The 15,578-nt window shown below is 34.6% G+C and overlaps 1 protein-coding gene across 1 annotated transcript in view; it reads right to left on the bottom strand.

Annotated features, from left to right (window-relative positions):
- Positions 1 to 14,834, bottom strand: part of LOC109098840 (transmembrane protein 132C-like) — a 196,338-nt gene extending 181,504 nt beyond the window's left edge. The window contains exon 1 of the mRNA XM_042730040.1: positions 13,861 to 14,834. Coding sequence (XP_042585974.1) covers positions 13,861 to 13,984 — 124 coding nt within the window. The 5' untranslated portion in view covers positions 13,985 to 14,834. The remainder of the gene's footprint in view (positions 1 to 13,860) is intronic.
- Between the last annotated feature and the right edge of the window lie 744 nt (positions 14,835 to 15,578).

Raw genomic sequence — 15,578 nt, 5'->3', positions numbered from 1 at the left:
CAGTATATGAGTACAAGAACACATGAACATAATATCTAGTGACAGAAATATATTACTTAATATAATGATAGCACTACTAATAAATTATTTTAAAAGCTTTATTTTAAAGGAATATTTACTCAAATTTATTTACTAGAAAAATTTAAATACACAACATTTCTGGAAAAAAAAAAAATATATATATATATATATATATATGTGTGTGTGTGTGTGTGTGTGTGTGTGTGTAATAAAATCAACTAATTAGAGATGCTTTTGATTATTAAAATTTAATGATACTATTAAAATTTAATCCAGAAAATTAATGGAAAACACAGAATTTGGTAAAAAATAAAACTGATTTTGAGGAAGAAATTAAATGTATTTCATAGTATTTAAATTTTGTTTAACTTTTAATAAATAGCTGTTAAATTGTGTGCTTCATGACTCCAGCTAATTAGACATGCTTTCTGATTAAGATTTTTTTTTCTTTATTTAACCATTAAAACAGAGTCTAGAGAAAAAAAGAAAAAAAAAAAGAAAAATAGAAATGGAAAAAAAATATTATTTGGAAAGAAATAAAATGGAATTCTGGAAAAATTGTTGCATGTGTTACATTCTGTTCAGCACAAGCACCCCTAGTGTCTGTAAGCATTATTTCTGTGGAAATATAAACACAACAACAGCTTAGCATGTAGCACATCATCTATTCTCAATTTCAGCACTCACTACGGAGCTCCACAGTGCCTCTGGATCCAATATCAGCACTAGAGTCTAGGATCGATCACGCACCACACCACACTGTATGGAAATCTGACAGCACTTGCTTAAATGCATATGTCAACTGTAAAGTTTGGTGGAGGAGGAAAAATGGTTTGGGACCGATCCATGGTGCAGAACAGGCCCCTTACACTCCAGTTAGGGAAAAATAATTTAAAATCAACACCATGCAAATGATACTGAAGATTATTTTGCTCTTCCAAGTCTATTTCCTGTTTTAGCATTATAATGTCCACACACACACACACACACACACAAAGTGTAGTCTAGAAATGCTTTTAGACATGAGTTTTAGACTTTTGTAAATTCTGAGTATGTAACAACCAAACAGCTCATTAAAGTATGAATGATGTTATTAAAATATATCAAAATAATACAACAAAACACATGTTTGAATGCTGTTAGCTGGGAGAGGCAAATTGCCCTTGTCACTTAATATATTAAAATGGGTCCATTATATACTAAATAGGACTATAAGTGCAGACTTCAACCCATCAAACTTATTCGATAACTGCTTCATTAAATCCAGTTTAAAAGTAAAATCTTTGAAGTAGGATACAATTTCAGTGTAAGGATACTCTCCCCTCATGAAGTGGAAACATTAGAAAACATCAGCAGAAAAGTTTCTTCCACCCTTCCTTCCTCGAATACTGTACTTCATTAAAAAAGCACACTAGCTCATGTTTACTGTTATGTGCTGTGGCAAAGAGACACAGACCAAATGAGGACAGGCAAGCTCCCACAGGGAGCATCTGTATCTTTATCTGTTCATTATAAGCGCGGTCTAAAAATATCTGAAGAGAGTGAAATACAGGACTTAATAAAAAGCAAAGCCGTCAAATATTTACTTAGGGAAAATAAAATGACATTAGGTTATCTCTGTTCTACACCTGAATAATATTTGATTCAAGAAAAGGGGCATCCTCAAGAAACATCAGTGCCATTTGTGCCTTATTTGAAAATTAACTTTAATATTCAATCCACCCAAAAATTCAGATTAGTGGTAATGAAATATGGGAATTTCAATGGCTAATATACACCACCACTCAACTCTGTGATTATACCTAACTGACACCAGAACAAATAATTGTTTATCAGTGAAATGTCATAGCATAACACAGTTCAACAGAAAGTCAGGGACAAAGACAAATTCTCCATTTTCTCAAAATATGTTTCAAAGAGTTTACGACAGGCCAAATAAAAAGAGAAGAATTTTGTATTCTATAAAACACAGTAAACAGAGTTACATTCTTTACTCCCCGTAAAAAAATAAAATAAATAAATAAATATATTGATTTCAGTATCCTGTTTTTTTCAGAAGCAAGTCAAAGAGAGACCAATAAGACAAAACTGGCACCGTTTCTTGAGAATGAGCCAAAAAACTAGGAGCCACCATAACCTTAAATACACCTGGAATTTCAAAAACACATTAAGAAAGCAGGACTGGAACAATCATAGAGCAATATTGCTATAATAATTGAGGATTGAGAAGTTAATGGATAACAGATGGCAGTATGGGAGAGGAAAATGAGAAATGATTACAGTTTATAAATGTTTATTATTATTAAAGAAATAGAAGAAAATGTTGCATTTAACATGCCCTTAAGCTAAATTCAAAACAAGCAAATCGATGTCAGTAAGTGGTTCATATTGCCATAACAAGCTACATGCAATCCAACAGACGTAACCCAAAGGTAAATCCAAAACATCAAAACCTCTGTTCTAATGGTCAAAAAGAGCACCTTTTGTTCTGTACAAATTTCAATTCAGTTTGTCCATTCAGGGTGAACACTTCTACCGATGAATGCATCTTATTAATGTTTAATGAGCAATCACTTGCTCACCACTTGTAATGGTATCAAACAGATAAAGCTCATCACACTGTTAATTAAAGGCTGAATTCTCTAGTAGTGAATAACAGAGGACTCAACAGATTCCTTCCATCTGATCGCTATATGTTTATGTAATAATGAAATATCCCAAACATTCAGTTGAGGTCGAAAGTTTACATAAACCTTGCAAAATCTGCAAAATGTTAATTATTTTACCAAAATAAGAGGGATCATACAAAATGCATGTTATTTTTTATTTAGTACTGACCTGAATAAGATATTTAACATAAAATATATTGACACAGTCCACAAGAGAAAATAATAGTTGAATTTATAAAAATGACCCCGTTCAAAAGTTTACATCACCTGAATTCTTAAAGGTATACTCCACCCCAAAATGAAAATTTTGAAATTAATCACTTACCCCCATGTCGTTCCAAACCCGTAAAAACTCAACAGTCTCCTCAGTGTCTCTCCATATAACCGAATTCTCTTCTGTATCATCCGCGCCACAAGGATATGCTGTTTCTATATGCATTTAGCTTTGATTTGAAAGAAAACAGTGCATCCTTGTGGCACAGATGACACAGAAGAGCATTCGGTGATATGGAGAGACAGCTTTTACGGGTTTGGAACGACATGGGGGTAAGTGATTAATGACAAAATTTTCATTTTGGGGTTTAAAGTACCTTTAATACTTTGTTGTTACCTGAATGATCCACAACCGTTTTTTTTTTTTTTTTTTTTTTTTTTTTTTTTTTTTAGTGACAGTTGTTCATGGGTTCATGAGTTTGTCCTGGACAGTTAAACTGCCTGCTGTTCTTCAGAAAAATCCTTCAGGTCCCACAAATGCTTTGGGTTTCCAGCATTTTTTATTTATTTATTTTTTTGTATTTGAACCCTTTCCAACAATGACTGTATGATTTTAAGATCCATCTTTTCACACTGAGGAGAACTGAGGGACTCATGCAACTATTACAGAAGGTAAATACGCTCACTGATGTGCCAGAGGCAAACCAGAGGGAAACCTTAATTTGAATGGGATTAATCAGGATTAATTATTTGACAGCCCTAAAAAACACAGCTGTGGATCAGTCAGGTAACAACACAGTATTAAGAATCAAGTGTATTTTAAACAGGGTAATTTTTTATAAATTCAACTATTATTTTCTCTTGTGGACTATATGAAAATGTATTTTATGTGGAGTAACTGTGGGATGTGAACTATAGTTGAGTAGATACTTGACATTTTTTTATTATCCCTTTTATTTTGGTAAAATAATTAACATTTTGCAGATTCTGCAAGGTGCATGTAAACTTTTGATCTCAACTGTATCTGTCTAAATAAAGTATAAGAATAGTATAAGTGTATTAAAAAAAAAAGTCTGGTAACCTAAAACATGTACTTCATGTAGTAACATCTAAGAGAACTATTTTCATTCAATTCAAAAACATTAGCAACTGGACTCGACTGAATACACCAATGTAATAGACTGTAATATTTACACATTTCCATCTTTTACTGCCCACATCCTTCAAAGTGAAATAACGCTACATTGCCATACTTGTCACTAAAGCAATATAAATATATACTACCATATGAAGCAATATCTTTGAAAAATAACCCTGTGTATGTGCCCTTAACATTCAGCATTTTATCAGGAGAGAATCTCACTGGATAGGTGAAGGACCTTAATTAATTGATTATCCTAATTGACTATAATTATCTGTAAATGCTTCCCTGAATAGGTATTAGGAGAGACTTGAAAGCATCTGAATCAGCAAATTCTGCAAACCAGGTGATTAAATAAACATTCCAATTTTAAACCCTCTTTATTTATTCTCCAAACTGTTTTTAGCCAGTAATTCTCGTAGCAGCAGGATGAAATGTGCACTCTCCCAGGCGTAACATTTCAAGTGAAATTGCATTTTAGGACAAATTACACAATTTACCAATTTAAATGGTAAAATACTTCCTCCTATCCCATCTTAGTGTGACTTTCCTAACTTAAGCTTAAGAATAGGGAGGTTGATTTTTTTTCCCAAAAAAGCAGCTATTATTGCAAGTTTCAAAATAAATTTCAAGACTAATTTCAAAAATAAATAATAAAATAAATAAAAATAAAATTTGATTATTAAATTATATGGTTGGATATAAATGAAATTAAATAAATATTAAATAATTAAATTACAATTTCAAATTATTATAAAATTATTACAAAATTTGCAAAGTTTAAATGAAATTATAGAATTAATTTATAAAAATGTAAACTTTTTGTTGTTGTTGTCAACAAACCTGTTCATGGCCATCATATGTACAAATAAAAGTGCTAATTTTATTCCGGAATGCTCAAAGTATACATACAGTATCAATTCATTCACTTTTATTAACCCCAGTATCAAGGAAAACACCAAAAATCTGTATCTTAAAACTAAACTAAAATAATAATATGGAAGCATTTGAGCATTTCTCACCTTCCCATGCTATCAGTACTTGCTCCACTCCGCTGTCAATCCCACAATCCCTGTGCGAGCCTGCCGCTCAGCTTCAATGGAGAATGAATTTGATATGCCCGCTCATGTCTGCTCACTTCGCGCCAGTGGATATCTACAGCAACTGTTGCTCAAACTTAGGGTTACGTATTTTTTTAAAACAGTAACCCAACCATCCACATCATATCATGCGATACAACCACACAGAACATCTTAGAAACCACTGAACAAAGCCTGATAACTACCAGATAAGTTTAGCACCAGTGGCTTTTCCTTTGGAAAAATGTTGGTTAATTATTCCTGTAGTTGCGATTGGTGTCTCTACACTTACACAACCTGACCTCGGCAGAAGAAATACTGGGACATAATGTTTGCGACATAATGCGACTCGTTGTATAAATACTGCATCTCTTTTCTCTTGGGTGCTTTTAAAATAACTTCATTTTTCTTTCTTGTTTAACCACCACATTTCTCTTGAGAATATTACACAACAACAAAAAGAAAGTGAGTTTTTAAAGAAAGATCACAAGAGGGAGGTGAAGGTATTGCTGGACATCAGGCTGAAAAAAAAAAAAAAAAAAACACTAAGAATGTGCCACTGAACTGTACTCATGCATTCGCACCTAAAAGCAAACTAGTTTTTAGTCAACTCCGCATTGTACACAGGCATTCATAAAAAGCATTTTGATACTAAAATCCGTCCCAGTAGTCCTGTAATCTCAGTGGGCAGTAGAGCATCTCTAGGGTAATGAGGCAGACCGAGCAGGATGGCTGGTTTTAGTCCCAGGTGAGACAAATGCTTAACCACGGAACATGCTTTTCAGTGTATAAAACTACAGCTTACATGCTTCAGTACTCTTCAAACATAGTAGAAAATTGCTCTCAGAAGAGGGAGAGCATTATGGGTATACATGATATTATCTGAAGTTATACAGTATTAAAGTACTGTGCAGTGCTTGCTTTGACATTCAAAACAATATACTTTTTTGGCACTCCTATCATGTGAGAAACCATTTAAAATTAGTATTTGAAATGCATTATATGTTACTTTTGATAATTAGTTCATAAGTCAAGTATAATACTTATATATTTAAAGAAGAAAAAAAATTTCAATTTCTGTTCAAACTCTATTTGTTTTGTTGTTGAGTTTTTAAAAGAATTTACTAACACTAGATATAGAAACTAAAGTCAAATGATGCTGTGACACTTAACAAAAACTACAATAACTATTTTTGTCTTTCAGATCCTATCTTCTTTTCACACATCACTGACAAAATAAACTTGACGTGACAAAGCCTGTGAAATTATTCAAACAGATGTTTAAAAATGCACTCTTTATAGAATTCCCCAGTCACAATCAAAAAGTAATATTTTTTTTGTTCAAAGTACAACTCAATGGCATGAACAACTGCACTCATTCTACAGACACTAATGGAGAGTGAGTTCCCAGCAACAAAATGACACAAAATACTCTGTATTGTCCATTTATCCCTGATCAGCACAGCTGTGAGGTGGCCTTGGTCTACAGTACACAAGATGATTACTTTTAATCTAGTGGTAATGATGATAACTGAAAAACTCAAACTGCATAGTTGATTTTGTTGGGAAGTCCTTTAATTTCAAACCAGTTGAATCTAGCTCATGATACTGTAACTTCCCCCTTCTCTTCCCTTTTACCTTGTACAATACTAGACAAATACACACCACCTGGTCTCGACCCCATATGCATCAGTGATTTATTAAATTATTCACAAGATTATTCACAAGTGGAAGACATTCAAAACAAACACTAATCCTCCCAGGAGTGGACATCCCAGGAAATTCACCCCATGGTCAGACAGTATAATACTCTGAGAAACTGCAGGCAACCCAAGAACTAGGCTACACCTCAGACTCTACGGGCCTCAGTTAACATGTTAAATTATAAAGTTTGTGACCAGACCAGGCATGTATGGCACATTTGAAAGGGTAGCCAGAGGAAAGCATCTTCTTTCTAAAAGGAACATGGCAGGATAGCTTAGGTTTGCATAGTTGCATCTGAACTAACCATAAGACTTCTAGAGCAATGCCCTTTAAACAGATGAGGCAAAAGTGGACATGTTTGGCCATAATGCACAGCGTCACATTTGGTGAAAACCTAAAGAGCATATCAACATAAACACATCATACCAAAAGTAAAGCATGCTGGTGGAGGGCTGACGATTTTGGGCTTGTTTTGTAGCACAGGACTTGGGCACCTCACAGTCACCGAGATGACCATGAACTCCTCGGTATACCAAAGTGTTCTAGAGTCCAATTTGTGGCCATCCCTCCAACAGCTAAAGCTTGGCCAAAATTGGGTGATGCAACAGGACAATGATCCCAAGCACACCATCAAATCTACAGCAGAGAGGCTGAAAAAGAAAAGAATCAAAGTGTTGCAAAAGTCTGTGTATTAGACTAAAATTCTGTGCATTAACACATGTCATCAAACCACAATAAACTGGAGCAACGTTGAAAAGAAGAGTGGGACAAAATTCATACATAATGACGTAAGATACTAATAAATCACCCATGGCTTTTCCATATTGGCTTTATTTTACCTTGTCAATATTTATTTTAGTAAATAAATATTGACACTGTGTTATATATCATGTGTTGTTGTTCATCTTAGGTTTTATTTTCCAAATTTTAAGACCTGCCAAAGACCAGATTATTTTTTTATGTTTTATTTATTTATTTTTATTTTTTTTGTCCAGAATCCTACAGTGGCCAAGAAGTGCAAAACAGATTACAATTCTGAAAACAAAATAACAAATGCAAATCTAAAAAACAAATTAACAAGTCAGAAAATACAACAACAAATCAGACAAACCGTAAGAGGTATAGTTTGAGACAGCACCATTGGTTTGGGATTACTCACCACTGACTGGACGGGACATCTGTCAATCAACGTATACAGAAAGAGCCAGCTGAAGAACAGCAGAGTCGTGATAGAAAGTTCAGAGATCGTCTAAAATGAGCTCAGTTTAAATGTATTGTATGAATTGCACTTACTAAGGAATAACACATACGGAGTGTCTATTTACACTTTGTGCAAATAACCTTCCTTACTGGCAGTAATTCTGCTCTGTAACATGTGATCGAGCTAGTCAACACTTTAATAGCAGCCATGAATAATAAGCTCCAGTGGCTCAGATGGTTAAGCGTGTGTCCTTGGCTTTTTGATGCGATCGACCTGGGTTTGATCACGCCTTTTGCCTAACTTTTTTTTCCCTCCCTTTTCAAATCTCGTATTACCAATCAATTCTATTTACACTAAGTGAAAATACCTATTTACACTGTTAAAATAGCACGATTTTCTGCTATGTATACTACTTATTGCAAATAGTGGCAATTATCTGCACTTCAGTATTGTAGTACATTATAAAACAGTATGCAATAATAATGTATTGAGTGTAAATTATCATTTTAATTCAAATTATTAAATAGATGCCACATTTTTGGTACAATAACGCCCTCCCTACACCTACCCTAACCCAACCCTATACTTTATTTTCACCTTTTTGAAAATAAATGCCTTGTGATATGAGATTTGAAAAGGGAGAAAAAAATGTTTGGCAAAAGGTGGGATCGAACCCAGGTCAGTCGTGTCAAAAAGCCAAGGGCACAGGCTTAACCATCTGCACCACTTGAGCTGATTAATTTCAGTTGCTATTAAAGTGTTGATACACGTTGGAGAATGGAGTTACTGCCAATAAGACAGGTTATTCGCACTAAGTGTAAATAGACACTCTGTATCTTTTGTTCCATAGTAAGTGCAATTCATACAATACATTTAAACTGAGCTACTTTAAGACCATCTCCGAACTTTCTACCATGACTCTGCTGATCTTTAGCTGGTTCTTTCTGTATACGTTGATTGACAGATGTGTCGTCCTGTGAGCGGTTAGTCATCCCAAACCAATGGCGCTATCTCAAACTATACCTACTGTACCTCTTCCCGGGTTGTCCGATTTGTCATTGTGTTTTCTGACTTGTTATAATGTTTTCTGAATTGTTATTTTGTTTTTTAGATTTGCATTTGCATTTGTAATTTGTTATTTTGTTTTCAGAATTGTAATCTGTTTTGCACTTCTTGGCCACCATAGATTCCTGATACGGAATATCATTGAATTCAATAAGGTGTCCTATTTTTTCATGACTCACACACGACTTAAATTAACCACTCAACATTATTTTGTTTTATAAAATGGTTAGTTCCATTCTTTGATTCTGATTGGTCCGCAGCTGTGTTTTATTCACGACACAGCACTTTTATGACCACTTCACCCAATAGTTCTATGTATCACTGAGCAACACCCTTAGCCACCACCCTTAGCAACATAAACAATAATATAGCATCAAAACGGTTTCATTTATTATGTGTTTCAGCAGAATTAACTTTATTTATTTAATGAAGTATGAGTGACCCCTGCTTGTGTTATGTTGCATCTTTCATCTTTAATTTTGAGACCCGCCCTTCCCCTGTCTAATAAACGCTTTTCATGTGGAGATGTGTGGATGTGTGTGCACGTCTGTGTGGAAGCCTACAGTTTCCAAAGTGAGGAGGGAATATTACTGTATTTATTCAATTTCTGCTTCAGGTATGATTCTGTATGTCCATCAGTTTATTGGTCTGTTTTAAAACTAAAAGACCAAAAACAGACGTTTTCTCATGCTGAGAGATAAGCAGCTGTATATGTGTGAGAAAATATCAAATATAGTGTTAAAAAAAATAAATGACACAGCGGATGATAAGAACTCCTATTCTCTGTTTTTTTTTTGTTTTTATTTGATGATGCATTTTGGTGAGGTTTTTTTGGAGTTTACTGTTGCTGTCAGGAACTATTTTTTTTTAGCGGAAGGACAGCATTTAACGTACTTGCTTCAAAAAAGTAACATTTCAATACATACATTTTTGGTTTTTAATATTTTTTATTGTGTGGCAACTCCACTTCACGTTGTGCCTAACAACGTCCTTCAGCCATGATTTATTCACTATACAACATGGCCTCTGGTATCTTATTGCTATGTGGTAACATGCACCGTTCACAGACTATGGTGTTTTTTAAATTTGTATGGTTTCCAAACATTAAGTTTGGAGATTTATGCAAATTTTTATTCATGAGGCCTCAGGACTCCTATGAAAGGGACTAACCTTGTCTTTGTCCACTGGATGACAAAGATCTCATTGTTACAACTTTTCTTGAATATTGAAAATTGTACTTTTAAATGCCATTCCACAGCTAAAACCACATACAAAATCCTTTTATCAAAAATAAATAAATAAAAACCTCTACTTCACCTTTTAAGGTCAGCACAAAGTACAGGGTGTCATAATAAGACATGATGTACTGCTGTAACTCAGTACTTCTCTAGGCAAACAGGTCCATCATAGCTCAATAAAATGCACTCCATTAAAGGTCTGAGTAAAACGGCTTTTTATCCAGATGTCATCACTGAAATGGTGATGGCTGAGAGAAAGACAAGTGGCATTTACGGGCCATTTTATGTTTGAATTTTGTTCATGACAAGGGAAGTGTCATATCCATGTCTTTAGAAAACTCCAGAGGAAACACATAATGGGAATTAAATTAAGATGTTAAAGTCAAACTGTGTTCATTTACCCCAACAGCTCTCAAACAAATTAAATCTTGGCCTTGATATGTTCTTTATAAAAGAGCTGATCTTAATTTCAACATGTCTAAGGCACAATGCTGGGTGTAATTACTCTGGTGTGACATAACACATCAAAGGATTTAGTTCATTTTGAGTTTTAAAGGCTTTTAGCTGTAGGAGTGACAATGGTCTCAAGAAAACTTTGTATATAACAGTGACTTATGTTATGCATGAGGTGTGCTCAATCCTAATGGGGTTCAGATTAGGTATGCACAATATATTGGTATTGTATTTCTTTATCAGATACTTGAGATTTGTTAATGTATTAGTATCAGTAAATATTAGAATTAATTATGCATGCTCATTTTCACATATTTAAACATTTAAATTACATTGTCAACTATACTGTAACAATGTTTTTTTTTTTTTAAACTGCAAATAATACAGATTGTATTATATTTTACAATAAAATACAAAATATTCCTACCTCAAAATTAAATTTATATTTAATTAAATGCATTACAGTACATGCTGTTTTTCATACTTAATTGTGAAATTTACTAGCAATTTCTATGTGAAATTTGTTTTTATGCCAATTTTTTTTTCACTTAAATTTAATCTTTAAAAACACAAATAATTTATTTTAATAACACTTAAATTTAATCTTTATCACATCTTAAAATCATCCATTCCATTTTGATATGTGGAAAAAATGCACAAAAAAAATCTATCGTGTTGCTTAAAGTTAGTAGTAGAATTTAAAACAAGTGATTTTTAGTCTGTATTGTTACATGTTAAATGTATTTTTTATTTTATTTTATTTTTACATTATTTTGGAAAGGATCAGCTTATCAGTATCATATTGGTGCATCCCTAGTTCAGATCATCTCTATTTCTCTACAGTATTTCAGTTTAGTTTAAGAACATGGTTTAAAACTCATTCATCACTCGTTATTTTCACCTCAGCAACAGTGTGCTGTTCCAGAAAGCTCATACATCTCTCCAACCTAATAATGAAACTATCCACTTCTTTTTATCACAGTTTAAAACACTGTGAGAAATGTGTGGGCCTGCTGAACATCAAGCTCAAAGACCCGGATAATTCCAAGGTCATTTCAGCACTAACTACTACATGTTCTCGTGTGAGACTAGACGACTGAGGTACAGAGGGAGGAGGAGGAAGGCCAAAGACAGAGAAAACAAGAAAGGAGGCTGAAAGAAGAACACAAGGATCAAATAATAGCCTTATTCATTTAAAGGTTTGTATTATAATTATGTCCATTTAAAATGAGGACCAAATGCTCCCCAGCTCACAGCCAGAGTGATCTAGATTTAATGATAAGAGGTAATTTGACGCACAGCTGTGCCCCCATGTTTGCCCCCACACCTGATCAAGCCATATGGACCTCTTTCATAATGGACACATTTCAGCTGCGTTTCAACAGACCAACTGAAGTAAATTCAGGCCAATCAAACCACATTCTTTTTAAATGTCAAAAGTGCCTTGATTTACCTGACTTCACCCTGTGTAGTGAACAACACCATCTATGTGTGTGTGTGTGTGTGTGTGTGTGTGTGTGTGTGTGTGTGTGTGTGTGTGTGTGTGTGTGTGTGTGTGAGAGAGAGAGAGTTTTTTGTGTGTGTGTGCAATTCTTGAATGTACATAATTCCACAAAAGACTGTTTCTCTTTGCACATGTACAGTATTATGTGAAGCATTCATATAGTCTATATATTTTTCCTTTTCAGTCTATGTATAGTTAAACATTTATATACAGTATATTCATATTTAAAATCTGTCAGTAGGTTAATTGTGTATAAGTAGTGTTTATATGAAGCATTTGTATAGTTTGTATTTTTTAGTTTATGTATAGGTAAACATTTATATATAGTATATTTAAAGTCAAATTCTGTCAGTAGGTTAGTTGTGTATAGGTTTTTACTGTTTTACTTCATTGTTGTATATCTGTATTTATGTAGCACTGTGGTCCTATGAGGCACAACATTTCGTTCCACTTTAAGTGCACACATGTAGCGGAATGACAATAAAGCTCAACTTGAACTTGAACTTGAACTTGAGCCCAGAAAGTAATAAAAAGTCTGACTCTTTTCCACGAATCGGTTCTTTCGAACAGTTCGTTTCGAAAATCGATTCAGTGATTTTTTCACGTAATTACGTCGGCATGTGGTCATAATTATTACATGCTGTGAAAAGTTTTAATAAAGCCATATGTAAACACATAATAAAAATACAAAGCAAATTCCATTCAAAACTACACAAAGGCATGTCAAACGAAACAATTATGAAAATGTGTAGGATAATTAATTACTTAGGCTAATGAATATGTTTAAATCCCACTAAAGCACCTCAAATAATTTAAGTTTTTTGTTTGTTTTAAATTTACCAATTCAAATTTAAGTTTTCAAATTATCCACCAGGATGTGCCACTACACTAAATTACTTCCCAGAATACCAACGTAATGAAAGCAACACTTTGCACGTTCGCTAGCCTACTTCCTGAATACCTGGGCTTACATAAAGTGCATGGTTATAATTAAACGTTATAATTATAATTTTACGTTATAATTAAAATTATATTGGCTTTGTTCAAGCAATCAAAGTCATGCCTCATATTCTTTTGTGCCTGTTTGTGCACCGCGTCGATTTGGAAATGAATACACTCTCAGCAAGAGATTCTCGATTCAGTGAGTTTCAAGATGTCGGCTTGGTGACAATTTGGAACCGATTCAGTCCGGTTCATTAAAATGATTCATTAAAAAGATTCGATTCGGGAATAACTCGTTCTCGAATCGGACATCGCTAATTCCCAGCTGCAGCACAAATGTGTCAGTCAGTGGCCGTGATGTCGCGCACGTTACGGTGAGGTTCCCGTTCATGTCGCACGTTCACAATACCACACACTGAGATAAACAGACAAGATTCAGTTAGAATCCAGAGAACAGCTTTTAGATTTAAACTATGAATTTATCTTTACGATCTAAAGTTAGTTAAGGAAATCTTATGCTTAAAGTGCCGCATTAATAAAAGGTTCATATGAAAAAAAGAAAAAAAAAATACGGTAGAACCACTGATCTATATTATAGATCATTGGGTAGAACCCTTCTCTTTAACTTACCTCTGAGCAGCATTACAATGAAATGCAGAGTATGGAGACGCAACATGTTTGTTCTCCCGCTGTAAGAAACTTCCATCTTACTGGATGGCACGGGAAGGGCAGTGCAAGTAAAAGGGGATCCCATTGTGCGCGGAGAGATGATCACAAAATTGCGCGATTAAGTTCCAGTATCGCTTTCGGAGGGTATCCAGAAGCATTCATCATAATGTTCTTCACTTCACACCGGGGTCGGTTTACTTTACTTCAGGTCAAAAAGACTTGAGAGTCCGAGCATCCCGTCACGCATTAGATGGGATTTATAGGCTCTGTCAAGATCCCGAAGGATGCCACTGTGTCTCCTCGTTACGCGACAGATCCTTCACAAATATTGCGCTTTTCTCACATCCAAAGTATGTTCCCATGCGTCGCTGAATCCAACTGCTCAGTCTGCGGTATTGTTGCGTTAGGTAGCAGCGAGTGAATTTAATTTCCGTTCCTTGGCTACTTTTGTCTTTCTAGTAAAGTCTGGCGGGTTGGGTGGCGTTGCTGTGGGATTTTTCCCCCGATGCGTGATGCGTAAGGCAGGATCTGTGTTTCCTCTGCATCCGCTCTCACATCCTCTAATGCGGAATTATCCTGCACATCCTAAAAGTTGCTCAAGCGCACGATTGTACCATTTGCGCTTTCCATATCCTCGGTGTCGCTCAGAATAACCTACAGAGATGAAGAATAACACTTGGCTGGTTTCCTTCCTCGGGAGATGATGTTAGAAAAAAAAGACAAGCTTCATCTGATATTCACGAACGCATACAAGAAAACAAATATCGTCAGCAAATGTGTGCTTAGAAATAAGTGCATGAGGGTTTGAAGAGGTTTTTCTGCGCCAACCTCTCCTCTCCACTCCAGCGCAGACACTGGCAAGTCCAAACTGAGGTACAGGGTTAAAGCATCACCTGAGGCGACAACATTCACATCAAGGGCTCCCCGCAGAATTCTGTGCAAATAAGCATTACCTGAACATCACAGTAGATATCATAGCACATTTCAGATTATTAATAGACTGCAAAACGTATGCGTTTACTAGAGCAGTCGAAATAATTTTGCCCTTGGAAAAAAAAAAAAGTTGGAGACACAAATTAAAAAAGTTTTTGATAGTTTATTGATTTCTGCGTTTCCTAGTATGTAAGTAAGTAAACATTAATGCGGCATGGCAGAAGTTCATTTACACCGTTTAGACGATAATTATAAGTGGTAATAAATATGGTCATTTATAATTTAATTTTAATCACTGCAAAGCAACAGCGACCCCTTGTGGGCACGGTAAGGGTGAGGTTTTACTCATATTTAGGAGAGCATATGTCCAATGAAAAATTGTCAAATCTGGAATGACCTAAATACGGTGAACAGTCAACAGTCTGAGAGGAAAATGGCTTAATAAACCTAACAAACGTCTTAATGAAAAACTAAAGGTGCAACAATATCAGTGCGAGGGTTAGATGAGTTAGTTAGGGAGTCTAAAATATCATTCATTCTGTGTAAAAACAATGGAAGTTGATGGAAAGTCCACACCACCATGCAAAATTATAATAATGAGAGGGCAGACAATGTTGAATAACAAAAAAAAAGATTATTGCAGTGTGTTGTTTAAAATAATAATAATAATGATGATGATAATAATAATAATAATAATAATTCAGTCCATTGAAAAAAAATCACTCTTGATTCAATGTGTTAATTGC

Source organism: Cyprinus carpio, chromosome B8 (genome assembly GCF_018340385.1).
Source record: "Cyprinus carpio isolate SPL01 chromosome B8, ASM1834038v1, whole genome shotgun sequence".
NCBI lineage: Eukaryota > Metazoa > Chordata > Actinopteri > Cypriniformes > Cyprinidae > Cyprinus > Cyprinus carpio.
This window is presented reverse-complemented; position numbering and strand designations above follow the sequence as displayed.